This window comes from Meleagris gallopavo, chromosome Z, assembly GCF_000146605.3.
Source record: "Meleagris gallopavo isolate NT-WF06-2002-E0010 breed Aviagen turkey brand Nicholas breeding stock chromosome Z, Turkey_5.1, whole genome shotgun sequence".
Lineage (NCBI taxonomy): Eukaryota > Metazoa > Chordata > Aves > Galliformes > Phasianidae > Meleagris > Meleagris gallopavo.
Genome location: NC_015041.2, coordinates 54,112,203 through 54,139,759, shown reverse-complemented (window position 1 = coordinate 54,139,759; position 27,557 = coordinate 54,112,203). Strand labels below are relative to the sequence as shown.

At 36.7% G+C, this 27,557-nt stretch overlaps 1 protein-coding gene across 1 annotated transcript in view; it reads right to left on the bottom strand.

Annotated features, from left to right (window-relative positions):
- Window positions 1-52: 52 nt before the first annotated feature.
- Window positions 53-27,557, bottom strand: part of MEF2C (myocyte enhancer factor 2C) — a 92,895-nt gene continuing 65,390 nt past the window's right edge. The window contains exons 7-11 of the mRNA XM_031557439.1: window positions 14,900-15,072; window positions 13,626-13,649; window positions 12,617-12,746; window positions 11,330-11,465; window positions 53-4,753 (exon numbers count right to left, since the gene is read on the bottom strand). Of these exons, the coding sequence (XP_031413299.1) occupies window positions 4,429-4,753; window positions 11,330-11,465; window positions 12,617-12,746; window positions 13,626-13,649; window positions 14,900-15,072 (788 nt within the window). The 3' untranslated portion in view covers window positions 53-4,428. The remainder of the gene's footprint in view (window positions 4,754-11,329; window positions 11,466-12,616; window positions 12,747-13,625; window positions 13,650-14,899; window positions 15,073-27,557) is intronic.

Here is a 27,557-nt window from a genome sequence, read left to right as displayed (position 1 = left end):
ACATTAAAAGAACACTAATTAAATTAATAAGAAATACACCACAGACACCATATCACTAAGAAAGCCAGTAACTTTACTGATTTGTCTGCAAAATACAAATTATACCTTATTTCCAGCAGGAGAATCTTTTGAAATTTTTCCATTTTAGTTCACTACAGACAGCTGAATTAAGTCCCTTGAGATACACAGATGTGGTTTAACTTAGTTATAACATCTTGTCATCTAGTGGCGACAAAGTCCAGCTTATGCCGCTGTGAGCCTCTATTTTAATATTTGTTGCAAATGCTTGTATGCTCCCATTTACAAGCTCTTTTGTTATCACCATTGTTTTATGGAAGCAGATCCCCATGAAAGAGAAGAAAAAAAAAAGGAAAAAAAAAGGATACAACAAACCATCTGAAGCAATCCAAGTGTAATGCCTGCAGTGTCCCAGGTCTGATGTTAGATACTCCACAAAAGACTCAGGTACTGTAATTTTTTTTTTTAATGAGTTACTAAGCTGACTTTTTTGATTCAAACTGAGGTATGGATCAGTCTGAGGTATGAGTGAGGAAGGTAAAAATGCAACCTGATTAAGAAAATAATCAAATGGATACTTTTGATGCAGAAGGTCTGTGGCTCAAAGCTTGGATTGCTCCACATCTTTGGTTAAAATATATTAACAAAAGCCTTTTATTACATCTACGGTCTGAAGCATTCTAACAGACACCAATGTTCCATCAGTCCTTCAAGAGACCTGTAGTGGCAGGAAATTAATGCCATATAACTGACGACATCACAGCAGATGGCACAAACAGGAACAGATGAAGTATGCCATGCTTAGGCAACAGCCTTTATTGAGGTTTCAAGTGGCCTTTAAAAAATTACAAAGCATTTACCTTCAAGGCGAAGGAGAAAGGAAAACAAAACAGCTCTGTTAGGACTATAGGTAAAAGAGGGTATATAGGATAACACGTACAATACAAAAGGGTTGACATCCTTGAAAACAATCTATGAGTTCTTCTATTCTTACGTTAGCTTTACCTGAAAAAGAGATCTGAGGACAACAGATATTTTTATATTATTCATTAAAAACTGCTAAATTCCTCTTCTGGGAAAAATATAAGCCATTTCATTATAAAACACAACTTTTGAAAAACACTGAAATGATAAAAGCTTTACTGTGAATGGCTCAATGCATACAATATACAAATTGTGCAGATTGAGTATATCATATAATTGTCACCAGCAATTAAACACTAAACAACAACACCTTTTAATAGAGGTTAACTTAGCTATAACAATACTTGCAGATGTCTAGAATGCCACTTCAGGTGTTTGAACTTGCAATTAAGAATGTTGCCTAAAACATTATATAGCATGGGTTAAGGTAAAGTAAATGTTAATACTCTTTCAGGGCTCTGCCCCAAACTCCTTAAATACAAAGGAATCACACATTAAACCCAAATAAGCTTTGCAAATACAATAAATGGTAAGGTACAGATAAAGGAACAGAGAAAGGTAGACAGTTCTAGTTTACAGAAAGTGACTTCACAATCAAAGTTGTGCTTCTTATCATTAGATCAGTTTGCAAATATGCATTATCCCCCACAATTTCGCCAGTACATGTTAGTTGCCCTCAGTAGCAGGAACGAGAGGGATGACTGGCATTGATCTTCATGTGATTCTATTCTATTCATGTTTATATAAAAATCACTGTCAGAGTTAATATACATTGCCCAGGCAATACGTTTCACGCTACTTTCCGCTTAGTTACTTGCAGTAATATATTACACTGCATCTTCCTTAAATATGTTATGTTTTCTTCTTCATGCGTTGCTGAGGCAAATCGCAAGGTAAACTATTTATATGGCTATTCTTCATATTTCAATAGACCAAATCCCCTTCCCCACTGACAAGTTTCTACTACAATACTGATAAAGTTGTACTTCTTGTTGAAATGTCGAAGTATACATTTGTGATATATTTGCATATTTTTTGACACACCGAAGTTTAAAATTCTCATAAGAGAATATGACTGTAGATTCATCTGAAGGTGAAGAAAGTGGTTTTGAAAAAGTTTTGTGTTTTAAAATTAATTATGGGCCCCATTTTCTATTTTTTAATTTTTTTTTTTTTTAACATGCGTATCTGTTTCTTTACCCTGCTGACCTCCACGCGAGATAAGATAAGGTGTCTTGTTAGCACAGTATTCTGCTTAGATAGTTCCCAGATTATGCACTAGCCCCTGCATGGCTGAGAGTGCCTGTGAGGCAGGCTTCTGTAAGTCACAATAAGTGGAAAACGTATGTCCTAGCGCATGCTGTCATCTGCTAGTTGTTTGCTGCTACAGGGAGGTAACCTCTACCGCTGAGCAGTGCACAGCAACTGCACATGTAGAAGGGAAATAGGGTGTGGATTTCCCTTAACAAAATGTTTTCTGTGTCGATATTTTGCTGTTGCAGTTATGTCCTTCATCATAGTCTCAAGGTACGTCAGTGAGAGCTGGAACAACTTTTGGAAAGAAGTATTACAGTTCTACAATGGCACTAGCATGTTGCTTGAACAAAGTTTCCTTCCCTAAGGGAAGGTTAAACTGAAACATTTGAGTATACCATTTTCTTATAATAAGCAAGAGGGACAGACAAGAACTTAAAACAATGATATATCCCTTCTGGTGAAGCAATTTCAGTCAAAGGAACAATACGAGGCAGGAGAAAGGGTGGGCGCCATATGCGGAAGTGAATCGCTTTGGGTTGTAAATACACAGGCAGCTTTGTTCAACAGCATCCCTACCGCGAGACGTGACTGTGAGGGCTGTGACAACTACAGCGGCCTGGTGGCCTGTATTGATGGGGTACGACAGATTGACTTCTGAATGGTCCTCTAATTGATGATCTCTCTGCAGGTTTTACGTCTGAGAGAGAGGGGACTTCGCAACAGGTGGGATTGTGTCAGTCCCTCACTTCTTGCTCTCCCTGCTGCCTCTGGAAATGTTCGCCTGCACTCACGCAACCGATGGCCGTTAGAGCTGTATATCCAATTCTAACAGGCAGAATACCAGCTTCGCTGATGAGGAAGGGCCAAGCGATGCCACTTTGCCATTTAGCCCATGGAAATCTACAAGATACGCAGGACGTAGGTTATAGAAGGGCCCTTAGCTTGTTACAATGCACAAAACAGCATGAAAAGAACTAATCAGTATATACAATGAATCGCAGTTCACTCAACTGATTGTAAAATGTTGTATTAAAATGGTTTCAGTTGTTACACCATGGGTAAATTCAAACTTTTTACAGATCAGTCTTCCAAGACATGGTTTTGATCTGTAAAATGTATGCCCAGTAAAGTAAAACCAAAAGAAAATAGTTAAATGTGCAACTGCACAAATATAATTCCCCACTATTAAGATAACAAAAACTTTTGCTATTACCATAATTATTATATATATTAGAAAGCTATACACAAGCATGTTAATTTCACAGATTTTTTTTAAAAGATTCTTAATATTTTATATAATTAGAAATACACATTTCAAAAACAAAACTTCTGCAAAGAGAAAACAGTTATCTTGGTTAGCAAAGCATGGAGTTCTTCATGGCTTAGGGTAGTGCTTTCTATACAAAAAGTCCTCTGTTTTTATCAGGACTGTTTAAAAGATTAGCGAAGCTATCAAGGAAAAAAGAACACATTTTGGCTTGAGGAAACTACAAAAGCCACAAATGCTTTGCAAACTCTGTCTTACTTTTTAATATGAAAATAAGCAAAATGTAATGTACATATTTTTATAATTTTTTTTATTTAATAAGTGATACAGACCCAGAATTTTTAAAATTAAATATGTTAGCCCTCGAACTCAATTTTGTTTAACAAGTATGGTCCTCTTCAAATGCTTTGATCCTTCTTAACTGAGTGCCATACTCCAAAGATATGCCCGCATGGTTTTGAGCGTTTTTGATGTGTTAGGTGACCCAGTCTCTTTCTAGCATGGATTCACGGCCACCCAACCACTGGGTCTGTCAAAACATCTGTACATTTTCTATATGTTGCATAACAGCTGCTTTCTCTCTCAGTAAAGGTCTGCCATTTCTGGCAGACGTTTTCCTTTTGCCTATTTACATGTAAATAACGTTGAACCTGCAACATGACACTATCTATTGTAACATACATTTTGCAAGGGAGCACAACAGTGAAAAGAAGTTAGCCTTAAAATCTATTTTGTACAAGTGTTCTGTTGTACAACTCAAGTGCTAAGCTTATCTCAGCATTTCTGTTTATCCTTATACTGTATCACTGAGGCAATTTAAAAGTACTTTTACAAAACAGAGTACCTGACTTTTTTTTCCACACACGGCACATATAATGCATATCGACCCCCCCTACCCCATTAAGGTATAGCACACACACACACTGCAAGAAAAAAAAAGAAACTAATAGGTAATAATGCTATCATGTCGCCCATCCTTCAGACAGCCGCATGCGCTTGACAGAGGGGCTTTCCCTTTCGTCCGGCGAAGGTCTGGTGAGTCCAATGGGGGAGTGGAATTCATTCCGGTGATCTTCTCGGTCGCTCCCGTCGTAGGAACTGCTGCAGCTGCTCAAGCTGTCGACGGGAGATCTCCCCGCCTCATGGCGCGTGTGCTGTGGGTATCTCGAGGGGTTGGTGGTGGTACGGTCTCTAGGAGGAGAAACAGGTTCTGACTTGATGTTGAGGCTTTGAGTAGAAGGCAGGGAGAGATTTGTACTCTGAGATAAATGAGTGCTAGTGCAAGCTCTGTAGGAGGAAAGGAAACCCAGTTACAGACGGAGGAGGCATGGAGCCCCCGGAAATGCACAAACACTCACACAGAACACCAGTGTAAAGGCTCGCGCAGTGCCAGTGCGTGCGGACAGCATGAGGACCACTTTCTATGTGGAATTAAAAAAGGCATGGAGACGGAAACACCACGGCAAATGTGGCCGGCTTGAGTGAGACATGCCTGAGGTCTGAAAGTAGGTCTCTTCAGTTCCCTTCCTTTTTGTTTCCTCAAGCCTCACAAGAAATTTTGGAAGCTGAGCCTTTGCACTGTTGGAACCACCTGCAGGTTTCTTTATAATTAATGGTTGTGTGTGTGTATGCACTGATGGCACAGGGGAGGCATGGGTTTCTGTGGGATTAGTTCAGTTTGTCTTATCCTTGTTTACTTCTATATGAGACTTTAGGTGTAAAGTGGAAACAAAAATTTGGGCCCCATGCGTTTTATGTCTTTCAGAACAGAGCTGAAATAAATAATCTTTGGATTAATGTTAATAGAACTCAACCAGCAGGGTAGGGTTTAGATCTGATTTTATGGAATAAATTGATTAATTTGTAATTATATCCAGAGCATTTGTGGATAAACTACCAGAGAGAAGTTAAGGGAGATGGCAAAGGATTGCAGTGTATGACTGACAACCTGACTCATAGGATGCTCAGAACTCCAAGAGAAGCTGCTATGTAAAGTTTTTCAAAGGCTGTATACTTGTTCTCCATTTGTTTTGTCTCAGCGTATTATTGTGGGCAGGTTTGGCTGAGGAAAGCTGAGATAGGAGGGGGGGAGAGAACACTGAGCTTGCACTATACGTAAGAAAACGAGACTCGCTGCAACTACAGAATGCTTTGCACAAAAGCACCACCTACTGGCAAAACATGACATTTTTTCGTTAAAACAGCTATCAACGAGCTGTTCCAACTGAGTTCTTGGACACTGCTCCACTTCAGGAGCCATTTGCTAGGCTAAAGTCAGTGTCAAACCCAAAGACACAGTTTCAAGATTTCTAGTAGTGAAAGAGACTGAAGACAGAGGGGAGGAGAGGACGCTCAGCCTCAGTAAGATTTTAAACCAAAGGTTCAAGTAGAATAAATATTTGGATTCTGAATGATGGAAAACTAAGTTTAGATGTGATCCTTTCCATTTATTGAGTCAATCCACTTTTTCTGATATGTCATTGACTGTGATCTGAGCTTTACTTTACCAATAGTTACTGTAACTTAGGAAAGGTAAAAAGTCATTTTCTTCTCTTTTGGCAGATTTACAGTGGACCTGTATGGCATAGTTACTGAATATCAGATGCTGTAGTCAGGAGTTATTGCTCAGTAATGTATGAGCCTTGTTGAACAACATAGGAAGCAGGAGGTTCTGTCTGAAACTGCTTCTATCTACCCTTTATTACTCTGCAGAGAAGTGCGTCAGAATTTGCAGCATCAAGAAGTGAGTAACAACCCTCCAGGTAGCAAATGTAGGCAGTTTTGGTAAAGTAAGTATTTTTTTTTTCTTTTCTAATTATTAAATTACACATATAGGAAACCACAAATATCAAACTTAATCATTCCACTTTAGTGAAATATTCCACACGTTTTCTGAAAAACTGTTGAAAAGAATCCAGCAACAATCAAGAATACGTTCCTGGGTTTGTTTTGCTTTTCATTTCCAGTGACTTTATTTTTCATTTCCTTAGGACATGTTAGGACTTCACATGGGGAAACAGGCAGCCAGTTTAGCAAGTACAATATGATTACATACTATTTTAGATGCCAAATTCATGGCTAAACCTGAAAGTCCCTTAATACAGAACACTGGATTCTGGCAATTTGATCTAGGAGTGTTTGGTCTGAGTAGATGATGTGTACTTCACAAAGCTGGGAAGAGTTGAAAACTCACACTGCTTAAAAACAGCCATACTCAGTCTCATTGGTTCACTTGGAACCTACTCATATTCCATTCCATGACAACCTCAAAGGAACAAATCCAGGGTAAAAAGACTGTATTGTCTAAGGAGCAGAAATTGGATTGCTACACTGCAATTTATTTAGCAGTGTTTCAGAGGGGAGTGTGAGAACGCAACTCTGTAGACTTTTCTTTAGATCCCTTCTGCGTCCTCAGAGGCATTATGCAAACACCTGGCAAATAGGCTTTTAGTAGTTTAAAAAATGCTACACGTTCACCTGCATTTTGAGCACATTTTTTATAAAGTGAAAAAAAAAAAAAGAGTTAAAAGGGCATTTTAGCAGGTAAGAACTGATTTTTTTTTAAGGTTTTAAACAATAGAGCTATTTAAGCAATTGATGCATGTTGTCATTCAATATGTTTTAAGATTCCATCTGTTAAAACATATTTTTCTGATAAATCTGTTTCTGAAATTTAACATATATATATTTTTGTGACTCTATGTATTGTCATAAATATTCTAAAATGTTTCTACAGAATTTCAAGTAAGTCGATATGGTCAAATGGAAGGGAAACCTAATGTTATGAATAAAAGTGTATGGTGAATGAGTACATACTTAGTTGCAGTCTTTCACCTGTATGCTCAACAAAGGATGGATCTCTATTTAGGATAGAAACTAGATTGTGAAAAAATGGCAATTCTTTTTGCCACTAAATGACTTCTTGTGTATGCATGTGTGTGAATGAATGCTGAAACAATATAATTTTGGCCTAGGAAAGTGCTATTTTTATCATTTGAAACCTACCGTAAGCTCAATGAAAAACAAACAGGTTTTGAATATGGAAAATCCATTGAGAAAATATAACAAATGTCTTTGTAGGACTGTGTATAACTATAAGCACTCATTGTCTTGCAGTCTACTAGTGTTCACTTGATTAACTTTCTCCATATATTGTACTGAAAACATTTGACTTTACTCTTTCTCATTGCCCCTGTAAAGTTTAAATTTTAAGCAGCAGTTACTATTCAGATGTGTGTGAATGAAAATGAGAGTTTTACTTAGAATACAACCCTGACATGGGAGAAATACTGGCTCCTATATGCGTTCAATATATGTGAGAAGTGGGAAGCACATCAGGGTGCAAAGAGCTAGCCAGCAAACTCTGTCCTTGTTGATGTAATGAGATCAGCTTTGAGTGGGTCTCTGTTAGAATCTGCAGCCAGGGGAAGTTCAGCATTCACAGACAGCAGCATGGGTCAGTAGTGATGTGAATGAGCATCACATAGGCTTTTACAGGGAGTGAAAGAGTGCTAATAAAGGAAGAAGGAACCTCGTGTTCTTTCTGTTACGGCCACACTTGTTTCTCTATATTTCCTTCTCTTTATGCCTTCATGTTTCAAGTATGCATACATATTTTCATGAGAAAACAGTGAAAATTCACTGTGAAATTTGTATGTCTGTAACCAGGAAAATACTGGATTTTTTTAGCTACTCGTAATGCAACCTTACACCTTCCCCTTTATTTTTCTTTTTCAGGTAAATGGAGAGTTGATTTTATTTTATTTTTATTTCTTTTAATCAGCGTAGAAGAATAATGTGTCAATGTATTCGGACTAGCTCCTCACACTTTATGCTCTACACTTTTAAAGGAAATTTCTAAACAAAGAATAATACGAAACCGAATGACTGGAACATCTTGTTTAACATAGTGGTGTAAGAAAAAAGCTCTGTCCTAAATATTTAAGGCTTTTATTCAGAGTAAGTAGGTTGGTGGAAGTGATACAAATTCACAAAACAGAATGTCACTACATCTAAATTTTTCAGTAAAAAGAGTTCAGTGGAGAATATTTGTCTGTATCTATGCTATCTACCTATGGCTACTAGCTAACATAAATTAATAGTTCTAAATAACAAGCTTGTCTGATAAGAATTAAAGAACAAATTAACATTACACATGAATTTGGAGAAATTTTTGATCAGTTTGACAGAAGTTTAGAGAAATTTCTTATATTTAAGCAATTATCTCTACCAAAGATTCCTGAGATGAAATACTGTGAATGCATTTCTAAGTCTGCACTTATATTTTAGGAAAGGCAGACTTTCAGCTGTGGATGACACCTCAGAAAGAAAAGATCTTCTCTTAAACTGCAGATTACAGAATGAGATAATTTTCTATATAATGGACTTGAGCCTGAAGAATTTAGATCGCTCAGTTCAAAGTTAGGAATGGAGTTAGAGTTGTAGCAGCAATATTTAGATGAAACCTGTAAGTCTGAGGAGGAATATATTTTGATTTTTAATAGAATTACTGTGTAATTTTTCTAATTACAAGGCTGAAAAGAACTATTTTACTTTTTTAAATTTGGACTGTTGAAATGTCTAAATTCCCCAGTCATATCAGAAGTGACTTTACGTTGCTATCCTTTTCACAGGCTCAGCAACTGAACTACTCCGACGTCCTCAGAAACTCTCCCTTAGGCTCAGTGGTGCAGTATGGTTTAGAGATCTCCAGGTGTCTGAAAGATGGTTTTGACAATGCTCCTGAAACTGTTCAGGACTTATGTGGAGCAAGCTAACACATTTAAGCACACTCTATTCTATTTACTAGCCATATGCTTCTGCCATGCATTATGAAGCAGAGTTCTCTCACTAAGGGCAGGAATTAGGGTGGTCAAACATTTCTACACCTATTTTCTTAAATTCCTAGTGAAACACACTTTTGTATGATTACTTTTCTACAAATTCAAGATTAGGCTAATGTGATTATGATTTGTACAGTTTCAAGGTTTTTTTTGTTTGTTTGTTTTTTTTAAATAATCCAGAATCTAGTATAGATCCTTTTGCATGTACAACCCGGTGACTGAAGTAAAATAAGGAAATGCTTGTGATTTTCTGCACACATAGAAGGCTTTGCCAGAACTCTCAGTGAAGCTGCTTTCATAGCTGAATTCATTTACAAATCACTGAAAGAATAATAACAAAAGTAGTGACTTAGAATATATTCCACTAGCCACAGCCACTACACTTTGACATAGCCTAATATGAATTAGAAGCAGATGATGATGTATGACATATCTGAAAAGGCATGTAGCTAGTTTAGGATTTAATTTATACTTTTTTTTTTTTTTGGTTATTCAAATAGCCTTATTACATTCTTTGGTACACCACTGAAAACAATCAGCTTATTGGAATAGCCTGTCCAGAGAGGCTGTGGATGTCCTGTCCCAGGAAGTGTTCAAGGCCAGGCTGGATGGGGCTATGGGCAATCTGATATAGTGCCTGATACAGGTTGGCAATCCTGCCAGTGATAGAGACGTAAGAACTAGTGGTCTCTGACCATCGTGACTTCCAACATGAGCCATTTCTATGATTCTATGATTGTAAGGCTATACATTGAAATCTAGTGTGAGTTTTCAATTTATGTATGACTATAGGTATAGGATGTACAGTTAACCTGAATGCTGCCTGAGAAGCAGTACAGCTCAAAAATAAAATAGAAGAAGCATAGCAGACAGGTATTAAGATCTTTTCTTTTTACTAACATGGGAACTATTTCAATAAGTATTTATGTAGTTAATACTTATTATGCTAAATTATATTCCTGATGCTCAAACGGTTTATATTTCTTCCAAAAACTGTGTAGCTGTTCTTTAAAATTTCAAACCATTTTACACGGTAAAGGAAATACATTAAGTTATAAAACGTATTCAGATAAACTAGGAGAATTTTGAAATTTAAGTCATATTTATTGTACTACATACTTGCAGATTACAGCAACTGCCTTGCAAAAATAATTGCACGTGTGCAATGACTCTTTTTAAAAAGAAGAGTTTGGCTTTCCAAATCCAGCCATACAATAGCACGGACATGGAGTAATGGTGTGTGCCTATGATCTTGCTCAATATAGACAGCAGATATAGGGATCTTGAAAATTGTACTCTTTAAATTCACTCGAATAAGCAAATGTATTGCTTTTTCAATAATGCACGAGGTGAATTCCCTGTGAGAATACTGAAATGGTTAAACATAGTGCTTCACCGGTCTTGGAAGAAATGTCTTAAAATTAGCCACTAGAGGGCATAAACATTTATCCTCAAGGCAAGAAAATCACCACGAGTTCTAGGGGTTTATGGATTTTAGCCCTAATTGTGTTATTTGCTTGTAGGAAACATTTGTAAAGAAATGAAACTTGAACATCAGAGCTGAGCAGGAATGTGTATGTGATTATAAGGTTTGATTTTAATCCCAGGTCAAATCATTTTGTCACTTTTGATTTAGAAGTACTCAGTATTTAGACATCTTTTGAGTTTATGTTTGAGCTACAGTAACTGGAAATAAAAAGCAGAAGTGGAAAAACAAAGCAGTAGCACAAAGTAAGTGTTTGGTTGTTATTAGTGAAGTAAAATGCTATTTAAAGAAACAGAATGAAACAAGAACAGAATTCATCACTACACTACTGAGGAAATGTAATAGACACAGAATACTCAGTTTTAGGTACATGGCAAACTTTTCATGAAATACATTGTTCCAGTTTTGGGCAATGGAGCTCTTACACACATGGGCTGACATGCTGTCAGGACGTATTTCATATCTGGGATTCCTGGGGACACTGAAGTTATTGTAGAACAATATAAGAGTTTAAAAAAACAACACAGTGCTTACCCCAGTTGGCTGAGGGCAGACGGCGGCATATTATGTAGGTGTTGCTGTTGCCAGCCAGTCACAGAACCAAGATGAAGAGCACTGGCTGTATTAAATCCAGAAAGAGATGATATATCTGCACTGCTCAGAGAATATTCTAGATTTGAAAACAGAAAATAATTAAAAGAGTATTAAGGAGGAAGCATGTAAATAATTACTACCATCATCATTTTCACATGTCACTTAATAAGCCTTTTAATCTTAATTACACCAATCACATTAAGTTGCAGCAGAAAATCAGACTCTCCCCTTCCCTTGACTCATTAACTTTAGAGTAAATAATGCACTAATAATTATTCTGTAATTTACCAGGTCTTTTTCTGGGTCTGGAAGATCCAAAGCCTTTCTATCTACCATAACTATACATGCATTCCCAGAGTCAAAAACCTGAAAATAGTATTTTGATCACAGTCTTTGTTGCAAGAAGGTAGACTGTGATACGTATACAGTGCACATCTTCTATAAAGGCATAGGATTATGTGAACCAAAAAGACCTGTACAGTACCAATGTGCAATGGAAACAGAAAACGATCTCTTCAGGCTTCATTTCCAGAATCTTCCATGTAACTGAGCAGTAGCCTACAAAGATACTGAACTCTGTTTTGAAACCAGTGAAACTCCTTGTTGTCACTACCCTCATGATTTTAGGAAGATGCACTCAACTGCATGAAATTATCTGTTACATTAGGAGTTTTACAAAGTTTCTTCAGTGTCTTTTTCTTTAGTAAGGCCAATAAAAGAGAGCTATCAAAGCAGTTTTCCATTTGAGCAAAATAGTTAGCTTTTAAGTACATATTTCTTGAGTTCAAAGAATCACAGAAAGGTTAGGGTTGGAAAGGACCATTAAGATCACGTACTTCCAACCCCCTTCCATAGGCAGGGACACCTCCCTCTAGACCAGGTTGCTCACAGCCCCATCACTTCCAGAGAGGGGGCATCCGCAACATCGCTGGGCAATGAGTTCCAGTGTCTCATCCCTTTCCAAACACTGTGACTAAATCTACCCTCTTCCCAATTTAAAGCCATTTCCCCTTGTCCTGTCACTACGTACCCTTATAAAAAGTCCCTCCACAAATAAAAAGTCCTTCCTTAGAGGGACAGATAGAAAGTAAATGAAGTGTATCAACCTATGGGCTATGAACTTTCCAGTCTCTTGCTAGGAACAGCAGCTAATTCATTACCCCTGAGACAGACATTTGCCAGCATCCTGCTCCCTCCCCCACCCTTCCATCTTGTGCTGATACTTACCAGTACCATATGTTGTTGAGATGGCTGATGGGTATCCTCCCATCCCTTGCCCTGGTAGAGTAGGAGTTGCTACGGAAACCACTGGAGTAGCCAATGACTGAGCAGACTGGGAGTTATTTATCCTCTGATTCTTTTAAAGTAAGTAAAATAAACATATTATTGAGTGGATTTAAGTCATCTGGGTGTATTACCTTTCTGGGTTTGATTTGTGCACAGGAAACAAAAGCTGGTACAAATTTCTAGAAATTAATCATTTAACATGTGGCTTTTATGAACTCTGCCAATCCTATCATTTACAAGCCTTCAAGAGACCAGTTGTCACCATAGTAACCCATTGCATCAGTATCTCCTAGGTAACTGAACTACTAACAAGGAAGATTGATTTTATTGTGGGTAGAAGAACAGATAGTGTGAAAAACCATGAAATATGTAAACTCTACCCCCATTGTTTTCCTTTTTTATTCAAATATAAGGAGAGACAGAAACAGAGAGAGAGAAAAATAACCCGCAGGCCCTGATTCGGGAATGAGCGGCACCCCAGGCTTCTATATGCTAAGCTCTTACCAGCAGATGGTGCTCTGGTCGCTTCGTTTTTGGCAGCAAAAAACTTGGAGTGCTAAGTGGCACCGCAACTACGCGTTTAACTCGGGCATTACATGTTGCATGGTAAAAGCTGCACTCGAGATCTCTAATCCTGTGAGTGTCAGGATAAAATGCGAAGGGAGCCACCAAAAAACATAGCAAGGCTGTGCCATCTTCAACAGCACTAGCAAATCATCAGCACCAAGAGAGCTTTACTGTAGCGTGAATAATTTGAATATGTGCAACTACTGCACCTTGTCTCCGTACTGCTAGATTTCAAAAACTGTGATGACCCTTTTGTTCACAGTGCAGTTATGGTAAAGTTTTCCATTTGATTTCGACCAGCATTTCATCTAGACATGTACCCATCATACAAAATAAAAGATCTTATGTTTTCATTATTAGGATGAACATCACTACCACTTACCAGGAGCAGATCAACATCCTCAGACTGAGTGCATAGGAAAGGAGCATTAAAAATCAGTGAATGTAGATATTTACCAGGGTGCATTATAGCTTAGTGAATAGCTTCATCTGACGGGCTGAAAACTACATACTTTCTGAGCACAGTTTGGAAAAAATAACACTTCACAGATCTCTTATTTGTCCTTCTAACAAGATGCTTCTCTCAGCTTCTGAGGACAATCTACCTACTTTTCAGCATGAGCCTTTATCTAAGAATTCATTACTTTTTCTGTAGCTTCAGTGGCTGCAGATTGTGTTGCTATACCTAGTTTCAGGAGACCTGACCATTCATAGAGTCCCTTGGAAAGTATCAGTTTTAAGGACCTTGGAATAAATCACTTGATGCAGATAGCTTGTCACAGCTTGGTCGACTTTGAGGACTGCCCTATAGGAGACTATTTATTACTTATCCTCTAAGAGCCCAGCATCACATTTATGGGAAGTTTTAGTTTGGTGTTTAAAGTTAATTTATAATACATCAAGCGAAGGCAGGCAGCTTGGAAGGTGTTTTAATAGTGTTTGTTACACAATGGAAAAACTTGTTTATGGCAGCACATAAATTTCCCACCCAGCTCTCTTTTTAATCAAACTCAATTTTAATGTTAAAACACTAATGAAAGGTTTACTTGCAACTATTAAACCACTTCTGGAAGGGTTCTGCAAGATACTCACATGACACCTTCATGATTCAATCTGTGACTGTAACAATCTACTTTTTGTGAAGACTGATAAGAGGTACAGCAGTTTAATGCTCCACTCTGTCATGCTCTATCTGCTCACTACATCTCATCCTTCTAAAACCTGACTTTTGTTGCTCAGAGTGGTAGAGTTCAAATTCATTTATTTGTAGTTAATCTGTCGTCTGCTGAGGGTCTGCATGGCTAAATATTTAAGAGACATACATCTGAGGTTAAATTCAGGCTCTATGAAAAACCCAGGAAAGGATCTTCCAGTTATCAGGAAAGTGAGTGAAGAAGTTCACACTGTGCAGGACACAATTCCTATTTTTTTTCCTATAAGTTCATAGAAAAAAAAGGATGAAGTAAAAGTAGTTTCACAAAAGCAATTGCCTAGATCTTTAGTTTGATGTCAAGCCATAAAGCCAGACAGAAAGACCAAAAAAGCAAGAATGTGGAATGTTATTCTACACATTTTTAGTTGGCTTATGAGGCCTTGAAGTTCTTAAATATCTTATCTGAAGGAGATTTAAAAAAAAAGGCTTTTAAAATACATTACCACTGATGGCATTGTATTCTTGCTGCCAGGTGGAATAAGCACACGGAGATCTGGTTTACGGTTGTTCATTCCCAAATTCATTGGAGGCGGAGATTTTGCTTGCATATTCTTGTTCAAGTTGCCAGGTGAGACCAGCAGACCTGGTGAGTTGCGGGGGTTGCCATAACCATTTCCTATTTAGAAAAACAAACAAACAAACAGCAGAAAATGGAAAAGAGTAAGGGAGAGAGATTATAAACTCAAATATATTTCTTAATACTAAACATTAAAACATTCCAATACTATGGTTCAAGGTAAATAATTGTGCTACTTATTGTATCTTTGCAGCAAAAAAACCAACACGCATCATGTTTGGAACAACTGCTCTTAGTAAGCTTCCTCTCGTGGCAGCTGACATCCAGTGATGCACTGCAGTTTGTGACATTACACGACTCTCTTTACCATGGTATTACATAGCACAATATACTGTCTGCTCAAAATGGCCCAGATCTTACTTGTTCCTTAAAAGAGAGTCAGGAGTTTCAGAGAATCTTACTGCTTAAATAAAGTCAAAGCTATGCTGCATTTTCTTGACAACTATGGAGGGTTCTGCCTTGCCTGACTCAGCCCTTTCCAGTTCATGATTGTGTTTTGTTTTTAAACAAAGGATGAGTATACTGAGGCTATAATTTCCAGAAAAGGCAGTGGGAGGACTAGAAAGATTCTCAAATGTTTTTTGTGCTCCCTCACCACAGTTTTTGGACCTGATTCTGTCAACGCTAAAGTCAATGAGAACAAGAGCATAACCTTATTTGGAAAGTGCCTCCGTATCTTTCATCTTCATCTCTTGCTGCTTTCTGCAAGCCCTAGGAATTCTGACAGGCAAATGCTTCTTCTCTTTTTTTTTTCTCTTTCTTTTTTTTTTCTTTTTCAAAAGAGAGTTTCTTTATCTCACTAAATGGTATCGGCAATTGTGTTTCAATGCTGACACCTACCATGCCACTAAAAATGAGAACTTTCTTTTCTATCCATTAAATTTCATCTGCTACCCACAAAGTCTGGAGAAAAAAAAAGAAGACTGTAATTCTCTCTCTAATGGTCAAGAGGAATACAGAAATTGCCCAGACATAATAAGAGAGTTAATTCAGGAAGAGAAAGCTTTCATAGACAAATACCAAGAAAGTAAATGTAAATGTTAGGGATTTTCTGTTTGGGGCTCATCTTTAATTTTCAGCTAGAATTAGTGAGTGTGGAGCAGGCCCATGAGTTAGGTGTCCTGGACCTTCATAATTCCCTCTGTAGTCCCAAAGAGAAGAACTACAGTATCTCACTTTTTCATGATGAATGGCGCTTCCAGCCCTATTGGACATGAATGGATTATGGGACTAAATCTGGCAAATCTGTAAAGTAGTCAAAAAGAGACAGTAAATGAGAGTAGATCAGCTTTATAGTTAGAATAATAACATGTGTCCAAGTGTGACTAACATTAAACTATATTTTTAACTTGCAAGCACACTGACTAATTGTATTTACCAGATCAGAAAATCCACCAAAGCAAAATCAGTCAAAGGCTCTTACACAAAAAAACCCCTTCAGGCTCCAGAAAACCCTGAATTGTGAATGTTAGGTTTGGAACGACATGAAAAGTGTCACTAAATTGCTTGACTTCCATATTCTTTAGGTACCTTTAGCCACTGTTCTCGTCAAGCCTTTTTATTCTCTTGCTTTTCAGTGTAACAAATTCACAAGTCTTTGCAAAAAATAATTATGATCAAAACCTAGAAGCATTCAAACAAGTTGAGAGATTTTTAATAAAAGTGTTCTTTATGCCCAATCAGTTGGGTATTTCCATAATAAGAGTAAGTTACAGTTAGTGAGATAAAAATGAGTTTATTAAAAAAGTATATTTCAATCTTATCAATTTAAAGTAGGAGAACTCTGGTAAGAGTTTTCTGGTTTGTGTCAGCAGTCTTTTTAACAAATGAACAATTGCTCTCAGCACAGATATGCTCCATATTATGCTCTAATTAATGCTATGCATTGTTAAAGGCGGTGGAATTAGAAGGGATATTTGGAATATACAAGAATATTTTCTTTCAGAAACTACAGCACCTTTTAGAACTTCATCTAAGACAAACTGAATACTGCAAAACATTTATGTGGAGAAGTGATCAACAGAAGAAACTGAAGCAAAAGCAGAGTTTCTCTGGTACTGATTTCATACAGGAGATATTTTACCAACAGGAAGTAAAACTACCTTGTGAAATCTGTTGTATGACAAGAACTTGTTCAGAGAGTGAAAATGAAGCTGTTTGAACAAGCATAATTTTCATGCAGCTATTTTATTCTGCAATGTACAACCAGAGATATTTGATGAAACAGCACACTTTGTAATTTACATGTTCTTTTCTATGGCTACATTTTCTGGAGAAAAAATGTCCTTACAATGCAAGGATTACAAGAAACAAAACAAAACAAAACAAAACACGTTCTGTAGAAGTTTTATTTCGTATAATTTTCTATCAAAATTAAGAAAAAGAAATGACTCTTTTCAGAAAAGGCATCTTTATCTTCAGAAACTTTAGTCAAACCTTTGTATTTACCTACGAATACTTTGAACAGTGATAACATTTCTTGTATTTATATTTTTAGAACATCAAATTATTTTTAAGCACTGCTGTAATCTTCTCTTTACCAGCAGATTTCTGCTGTTCATGGCATATTATGGCAGCTAGCATTTTGGAGCCATATAATAACTGTTCCTCTTTCCAGCCACCAAACCGTTATTCTTTTGGTATTATGTGGATACAGGAATGCAAGACTGTGGACCTTAAACCAGTGATATAGAAACCTATCATTTGAAAATCAATGATGAATGTGTGCGTGTGGTTTACTGCTAAGAAGAGTCTGCATTTAAACCAGATCTTTAAACTGTATCCTCTTTACTCAGAAAGCCGTGGCCTGTTCTGAGGCAGCTGTCCCACCTTCAGATAAATCCACCAAAGAGAACAGTCTCATTTACATGCAGAAGCAAAAAAAATGCACGAGACTTCTAATATACAAATTAAACCTTCCTTCATCCTATACTTTAAAATTATGCTCTGCCTGGACAATTATCAATTTAAATGTGACTGTATGCAGAACATCACATTCCACTATCCACTTGAAAGTGGAAAAATTACATGTCATGTATGAATGGATTTCCTGATTATAGATTATAAGAAAATGAAAAACAGATGGATTTTAGAGCAAGTTGGCTTTATATTTTTATTCGGTTAAAAGCCATATTTTTGCTGGAATTGAACATTTTAAAACACTATGGATATGATTTGTAATGCATAATGAAAATAAAAACAGTAGACGTACAAGTTTTAAAGGGCATATGTCACAATTTGTAAATTGAAAGCATTTTCAATTCAAGAAGTCTTCTGAGAAAATTATTTTTCCGTTTGTTGTTTGTTATACTGATTTGAAAGAGTAACAATGTTTTACACAGAAAAGAGCTTGTTTCTAGACAGAACTAGCAGAGCAGCGTGTATCATGAAACGCAGTGCCAGACTTTGTACTGGGACAAAAATGGCAGAATATATACACAAATGCCTTCTAAGCATAGAATGCTCTTCTTGGTCATGTTCCCACATTCTGCAGCTAGGCATAAGTGCCACTGACTTTAGTGGAAATTCTGTCCAAGTAGAGACTGCATGACTAATCCCTACAAAATTACTTTTTAAAAACATCCAGAAAAAATTAGCTTTATGTGCTACTAGCTAGTCAGTCAATACAAGTTAAAAAAAAACAATATATTAATATGCTACCTGCCTATGCTGCTAATTTATGCACTAACATCTTACATTGTCACTTCTATTTTGCAGTAATTTAAGGGTAGGAGCAAGGCACACGTTACTCAAGACAGGATAAGGAGCAAAGTTTATTTCTCTTCCTTTGAAGTTTTGTCACTGGCACTGCAGTTGTAGCAAAGTGGTTGTAATTATTGATGCTTTCAGAGTTAGGGCAACGGTCCTCAAGGTAGCATTTAAGATAGGAAGCTTTCCGTGTGTTAAAGTAAAACAAATGAAGATTTTATTTATTTCCACATCAGTAATGTCATGATTCTAAGTCTCAAATTCTTGAAAAAGTTGGAAAATTTTTGCATCTGATTTCTCGAAGACTTGATCCTGTCAAGTTCCTACTTGGTTTTTAATTTATTATTTCAAAGATACAAAGATATAATGAATGAACGAAACCTCTGTCTCAGTCCTAGAAGTACTAAGAGCAAGACTCACAATCATCTTTCTTTCATTTATTTTAAAGCATTTCACTCACTGTATGGTTGATCTTTGGGTACCTGGAATGCATACCCCCATTAATTTTAGTAAGAGCCTTCAGATTTTTGAACTGTTTTTAATAAATATTGATGGTAATTTCAAGTTCTCAACAATCATTTGCTCTTACACACAAAAATTATCATAATTATTCCACTAAGAATATTCACATTCCAGGAATATTTGCCTTCCGTCTCATGGAGGATACCTGTTTCTTGCTGGGTTATGCTAAATATGCACATTAGATATATCACACCACGGTTGTCTACCAAGCTTCTCAGAAGAAACGTTAAATTTAGTATGAATCTACGTAAATATGAGATCCAATTAGGATAGGATTTAGTTTGGAGTTTAAAATATACAGAGAGAAATAAAAAAAGTAAAATGAATCAATGCAGTCATAGGCATTCTGCTAATTTTAAATTCAGTTGTGAACTCTTCACTTGGCTTTATTTTCCTCTTCTTAGAAGAATGGTAATTGTACCTAACAGTATTTGAAAGGCAAGGAACAGGTTCCTTTTCTCTTTTTACATGTTATGCGTATAATTTTTTTAACTCACACACACTGTTGGAACAGGCTATTATTTAGCACTCTAACAAAAATGATACCAACAATAATGCACTTACGCTAGGAAGCTGCACTGATTATTCACCTACACATAATTTTTTAGAAGATAACTGAAGGTTCTGAAGTGTTATGTGCTACTCATGTCACAGTACAAGATTTTTACTAGAGGGAAGTGGCAGAAGGAAACCAATATGCAGACAAGCTCACCCAGAAAAAAGAAAATCTTTACATTAAAGTAGCTGTCCATTCCCACAACATTACTTTACTGTACTTTCTTTATGAAACTACTGGGAGTCAACTGAGACAAATGCAGCTTACAAAACATACTTCTATGCACCTCGTGCCACAGCTCTGGATGCCCTGCACATGGCTGGGTCTTGGCACCTTAGGAACCCCCTCCTCATCCCTCATCCCCAGCTGCCCTGTCCCCGCAATGCCGTGGAAGCATGCTTGCCATCATGAAGGATATGAAAACCAACTGCTTCTCTTCATATCTCCACACTGACTACTGCCAGCCACCTTATGTGGATGAAGCAGTCAGAATTAATTCCAACCCCGGGACAAGTGCCATCTAAAATTTGCAACACACATACAATCTAGTCTGCTTAGAGTATTTGCAGGTGCACACAAATACTGCTGAAAAGGACACGTGTATCCCCTCCTGCAGCAAGTAGGCTCAGGTTTCCTTCAGGATAGGGAGGGTGCTTCTCAGGGAGAAGCTGACAGTAACAAGAGAGCCTTGACACTACAGAAAACACTGCAAATCACATCTCTGGAAATGTAGGCCATCAGTCCTGGACAGCAGAAATCTGAGATACTTTTTCAACCAAATGGAAAGATAGGTGGGTTTATTTACATGCAAGATGAAAGACCATGAGAACAGTGTTCTGAGCACTAAATTTCATGCAAATATTTTACTGCTGGGTCAAGTGAGTAGCTAAGTACACTGCAAACCAACCTGACCACTAACGCCGTGGTAATGTTTTGTTGTTATATTAAGATCCATATTTTAATGTTTCTAAAGAAGCTCTCACACTAAATATTCTCCCACTTCAGCCTGTGCTAGTAGTTGACACCTTAATATGGTACATGTAATGATGGCACCTGGCTACATGATTAGCCTGTGGCTGCCCACATAGGGAAATGTAAGCAACCTTTCAAAACATTTCTTACTGCAGTGAGACTTCCCAAGCTGCGGGCAGATATATCAGCACAGATCTGGACTTCCTCCTTGCAATCTCTGGAACAGGGATATCTGTGTGACATGAGCAGCAAAGTTCTGTCTCGAGTTCTGCGTATGCTGGCAAGGAGGAAGAGTGCTCTGCCTTCTTCAGGCTGACACAATTGTCTTTAGTCCTTTCTGCTTCCTCAATACAGAAGGAAAGCAATAGACATCGCAGCTCCAGGTCCTGCTTGTATTTTTTGATTTTGAAGTATTGTCAATATGCTTAATATTAATACACCTGATAATAGCATCTTAATATTTGCTTTCACAGCTCTTGAATGGTATCTTATTTCAGGAATCTCAGAGCATATAGCTTCAGTGTAAAAATTCTATATTTCCTATATCTTTACCTCTGATCGTATTGTTTTACTTATTTCCAGTTTCACAATACAGTTTTGTTCAAATGAAGTTAATTATTAGCATCCACGGTTATGTTGAAAAACAAGTTTTTCACATTATCTTGCTTATCTTGAATCTCCATATAGACAGAGGACTACTGGAGAGAGACAGAGGAAGGCTACAAGGATGATTTGGGGCCTGGAGCATCACTTTTATGAGGAAAGGCTGAGAGACTGGGACTGTTGAGCCTGGAGAAGAGAAGGCTGAGCGGAGATCTCATCAGTGCTTCCAAATATCTAACTGACAGCAGTCAAGAGGATGGAACCAGTGAGAGGACTAGGGGTAACAGACACAAACTGGAACACAGGAAACTTTAGAGTGAGGGAGACAGAACACCAGAAACAGCTGCCCAAGGAAGTTGTGGAGTCTCTACAGCAATACTCAAAAGACAGCTGGATGCTTTCCTTTGTAACCTACTGTAGGTAACCTACTCTAGCAAGTAGCTGGACTGGACAATCTCCAGAGGCTTCTTCTGACCCCCCGTGACTCTGTGACTCAGTGTGATAAGCAGCACAGTAACTAAGCTGTAAATTTTAAGAGAAAAACACTTAAGAAAATTACAGAGTGCTCAGTTCTGTACATTATAAAGACTGCGCTTTTGTAGTTCAAGAAGGTGGGAAGTGCTTAACGAATATCAGAACAATACTACTGTGTTTTTTAAGACCAAACAAGATTTTAGGGATCAGACAGCCACTTGAAAGTGTATTGCCATGGTGAAAGAGCTAGCCTACCTCTGCCTCTGGCACATTTTCTGAAAGTCTTGCACTAAGTGGCATAGACTCGATCACATAACACATGCAAGATGCACAAATCATATTCGGACCTAACCTGTCTGAGATAATCTGCACTCCAAAGTACGTTTTAAGCACTTAGGATTACAGCTTAATAGTTAGTTCACTAAAAAAAAAAATATGTTTTACACTAAGCTGAAAAAATGATCCATTCTAACTTCTGTCTAAGCAGAGAAACACAATTACCGGTTACCTTTTTTTTTTTTTTTTTTAATTTATGAGATGTTCTAGTTTGATAAGAAAGGGAAGAACAGACTTATGCAAGAGGGAAAACCATGCTGCTGGAAAATAAAGTATTATCTAAAGATATGTAGGAAAAATATATGAGCCTGGGAAGAGCAGAGGACTTCACTTCTCCTGACTGCTTGCATGAGAGCCATTGACACATGGCTTGCTTTTGAAAAATCACTTGCTAATGATGAGCCCCTTGTTTTTTTGGGCATTTGAAATAAATTATAATTTCACAGAAAATGCTTTTTTAAATGAAAAGTATTTCAGGACAAGAGAAAAACCAATTATAAAAAAAGTACATACTTTGAAAGTGTACTTTCTCGGTACCCTAAGAAATTTTAGAAACAAATGTCTTTTTTCTTTTTTTTTCTTCTTAAGCATATAGCCACACGTTATATTGACTATTTTTGTTAATGGAAAATTACTGAAATATGATGAGTGCATAGTTTAAAATGTCAGAAAAATCCCCAAACTGTGTATTTTAAATACAAATGACACGACCTTATTCTTCTAACTTGCCTATGTTAGGCCAATATACACACAAAAGGAAAGTGTTCTGCACACAGATAATAGTGCTTGGAGTTGTTTTGAAATTTAGGCAGACGCAAAGAGAAGCTCAGTAATTAACTGATCCCTGTCTCATCTGGCATTTACTTCTCAGAAACTGTTCCAACTGTTATCAAGGGAAAAATCAGCTTGCCAGAGATTTGGAAAACAACTGGAATCTATGGCTCAAATATCTTAATTGGGGAATCATGTTAAAAGTTAAAGGGCAGAGGTCACATTAGCTTAATACTATCAGGAACTTCTGCATGTGGCCACGGTCCCAGCTTCAGGAGGTTAAAAGCATTTCTTGCTTTACTTCTCAGAGCAATGTCACTGCTGCATCTCAGATCCTGGAGGCATCAACTGCCTCTTTCAGGATAGACATGGAATCCAGATGTTTGCTGATGTGCAATGCCTTTTTATATGATATGAATTGGAACAAGAATGTAGATTGCAGTGTGCAACAGTAGATAGTCTGATGTTCTAAAGAGCAAGAATGCTTGCTCTTTAAAAAATGCCACCAGCAGAGAAATTCCTGTCTCATGGATGGAAAACAAAATTCCCACTGACTTCACAAGGAAAATGATTTTATCTAAAAATCCAAATCACTCTAGAAGAATATTAGTTACAGCTTGTCATAGAGGAAAAGAAATCAATCATGTTCGTCTTTTAATTCTCACAAAAAAATCACAGTTTGTATGATTCACTTAATTGTTCACTGCATATAAACTTAGGGCTCTCTCCCTTTCAATCCTTTCAAGCTGTCTTTTTATAAATACAAATATTGAGACATTGATAATAGAGATGATGATACAGAGGATAACTAAATAAATTACTAAGTCAACACTTACACAACTGATGGAAACATAATACAGGACAAATTTCCACAAATTTTCAGTGACGTCTACTAAGAATGAACTTACATGAACCTCTTTGGAAAGGTCATGTGAGCCAGCTGAAAATACACACATCCAACTTTTGCATTCAGCACTCTCTGCAATATTTTGTCTGACTTTTACATGGACTGCACAACCATCCTTTCAAATTCACGCTCAAAAGTTTCACTGTCGTGAGTTTTACGTGTATGAAGAGAGTCTGAACAAGCTGTATTAAACAGATCAGTTGGCTAGGGCAGGAAAAGAACCTAGTTTTGTAAAGTCTTGTGTTGACTGATTAAACGGATACAAAATTCATGTACTATTAGATGGACTGTTTCCTTCGTAGTACACATTAGAGAATACATTCCAGTGTTCTCATTGGGGAATCTCACATTTATCACCAATCTCCCACTTGTAGGTACTTCCTGTAAGACACTGACTCTTGGACCAATGCAGAACTGAAAAGAATCACATATCCTCCTTATACAGAAGAAAGATTGGAAAAGCAACTGCTACTGGCATTCAGGGAGTGGAAAGAGGGAAAAGAAAAACCGTTATGCTTTTCATTTCTTATCCCCCTCCATGATTTTAAGCCAACTTGTCAATTTGTGATTTCTTATTGTTTGGGTTTGGCACTGTTGCATCATGAACTCTGTTATGAATGACTGCATGTTCTTTCTTTTGGATTGTACACTTCCTTGGACAGGAACTGTTTACTATTCTTTTGTACCTCATCTTACCCAATCCTTAGGTGAGAGATCTGTGGGCAACTGCACTTAATGAGCTAGAAGGGAAGGTTTATGACTGTCATGTTCTCCTCGGCAGACCCAGTACCAACAGGTCGCCTGTAAACTGCAGTTTGGGAATAATTGTCTAAGCTCACTTGTTTGTTTAACTTATTCCACATTTATGCCTTAGAATTATCTTCTCTTGTCTATGCCAAGCATGATTTCAGAATGCAGTAGAGAATATTTATGTAACTCTTTAAGTTTTCATTTTTTTAGTACTAGTTTGCTTATTTATATTTAAGACTTCAAAAGACACAAATGGAACTAGGTGCCTTTGAAATCTTTTCTTACTTTCTTTCTTCCTTTCTTTCTTACTTAGTTACTTTCTTTCTTTTATTAGAATTGGTAGTGTTTGTAGGTTTATTTGGGCAGATAGTTATTTCTTTTTAGTAAATCATTCATTTTTTCTTTTTTTTGAGATGATATCACCCAGATTGATTCTCTCCCAAGAGCGTGGAAACTAAAAAATAAAGAAAAGACTGCATATTTGACATGCAATATTAGTAGAATATATAATAAGTTCACCCAGAGCCAAGTCAAGAGAAGAAGCTGCAGAAAAGCACTGGCAAATTATAACATTGGAAAGTAAATCTAAGACCTCGAGCTCTCAGTAGATGTGAAGACAACTGTTAGCTTGTGCTCCATTTTGAGAAGGAAATGTCTAGCTACTGATTTATACGTGAATATGGGTTTCAGTTATTGGAAATACACAGGATGAATGATCAAAAATGCATTGCTGATCTTTTCTGTGTCTAATGATTTTAAAGAACAGACTTAAAGGTAGCTTAAGGATGTAAGATTTACAGAGAAAAAGCACTTGACACACTGATAGCGTTTTCAGACTCGCAAGTACTCTCGGATAACTTGCTTCTTTAATATTAATGTCAAGATGGAGGCTGTAAAGCAACTGAATAGCGAAAGAAATTAAGGAAAGCAAATAAACAATTAATTCTCGTAAAATCTAGTCACTAGATTTAAAACTTTATATTGTTTTTTTACTTTGATTGTATTATTTATAGTGGTTTAAAATTTAAAGAAATTTTGCTGACCTAACCAGACTTATTCCTTTTAGAAAAAAGCTTAATTATAAAATAAAAAATATCGTAATCTGAAAACCATATTAAAAAAAGTATATCTTCATCTGAAATGCAGTGAGTTTAAAGATCAAAAGCTTAAAACACAGGAAGAAAAGAAGACTTTCCCCAATACAGATCTATTTTGATTTTAAAACTGTTGAATACTTTTGAAGTATAAATCTTTTATCAAGTTCTCTGGATAAATACTGAATCGCTGTATAAAACTTGAGTACAGATTATTTGCAGAGCTAAAACTTCAACTTTATAGTTGTTTATTTCTGGTGAAGTTACTGTTGACTTAGCTGGTTTTGTTATTGACTAAATCTGCTCCCCAAAATTAAGAACTTCACACAGTCTATTAAAGTAAACTGGTAACATGCCACTTCTTATTTTCATGTTAGTTACAGCAAAAAACTGATGGATGTGACTCCAGAATGTAACTGTGGTCCAGAAAACTGATCTGAGTCCAAAAAGTTCTTGTTCTTTCTCTCAGTCAAAAGCCTCTGGTTTGGCTTTGCTGTAATTTAGCAAATACACTAAATGTGAAGTTCACTCCAATTTTTTGGCAGCTGCTACTGTCACATGATAGAAATGATTCAATCAGGTTTTGGCTTAGAGTAAACTTGCTTTAACAAACCTGAAATAACCTTGGTTTAAGTTAGATATACCACTGCTGGTATTTAGTTGAGCAGGATAATAAAGAAACAGTCACCTTTCTTATATTCTGTTCATGTCTTGGGTTAAGTCCCAAGGTAAATTGTAAATTATTTCAGGGTTATTACTTAAAATAATCAAAACCATTAAAATAATAGTTTTCAAAACACAGGCTCAACTAATCTTTTACCATCTGTGTTGCTGCAGTTATAATTTGTTATAATGTGATTTGTAAAAGTAGTGCAGAAACTGAGGTCTGGTGTTAGCAATCAAGAGTAGTTTCATTTTGTAGTGACAGAAATGAAACTGTATAGACTCCTCTTAATGGAGTATGTTATTTTGAATACATGCTATTTTTGGACACTGCAGAAAAATGCAAATTTATAATGTGCATGCTACCAGCTTCTAAGATGCCAATTAGAATAAAACACAGAGGTCTCTGTTTCTTATGAAGAATGATGAACAAAGAGAACTTTTGATGTTCATTCTTCTGTCCCCTTAAGAGAGAGGGCTGTCCAAAATAGTGCCATTGTGGAATAAGGCAACTAAGGCAGAGGATTTGACCTTATAGTGACCTTTCATCTTCCTTCAGCCCTGTATCAAATTCTTCCTACTATTTTGCATTTAAGAGATCTAGAAAACACTTCTTTAATGGTGTTTAAAATCTTATTGCCAGTTAAAGAGCAAAAACTATTCATACAATTAAATATTTACAATGCATTTCCAGCAATGCTACCCATATCTATGCCTCTCAAATCAAATGCCTACTCCTGTGTTAGATTGCTTGAGAGCTTAGTGCATATCATTTCATGCAGGAGATGCAAATTCTGAGTTAGTAAGTAAATAAGCAATCCTCTTACTATGCTTATATATGCTTTTAATATATTTTCAAGAAAATAATGTATTTAAAAAGAAAAAACATTCTAAGCTAGCATGTTGATATACAGATTTTATTAAACACGAAGATTATTTCACCAAATGCTTGTGTTGATGAGCTTTTATTTTAGTATGTGCCTCTTTTAGAAGAAGACGTTGTTTTTGCTAATTGCTTTCCAACATCTTTTTAAAGAAACAGAGAAACCAGGAATGAGACAATGACATTTCTTAACAAAACAGTAGAGGGAGCCCCTTAATAGGGCAATCAAATTATTATCTGACTTCCTCTGCTGTCGCTCTTGAAGTTCCTACTATACATGAGATA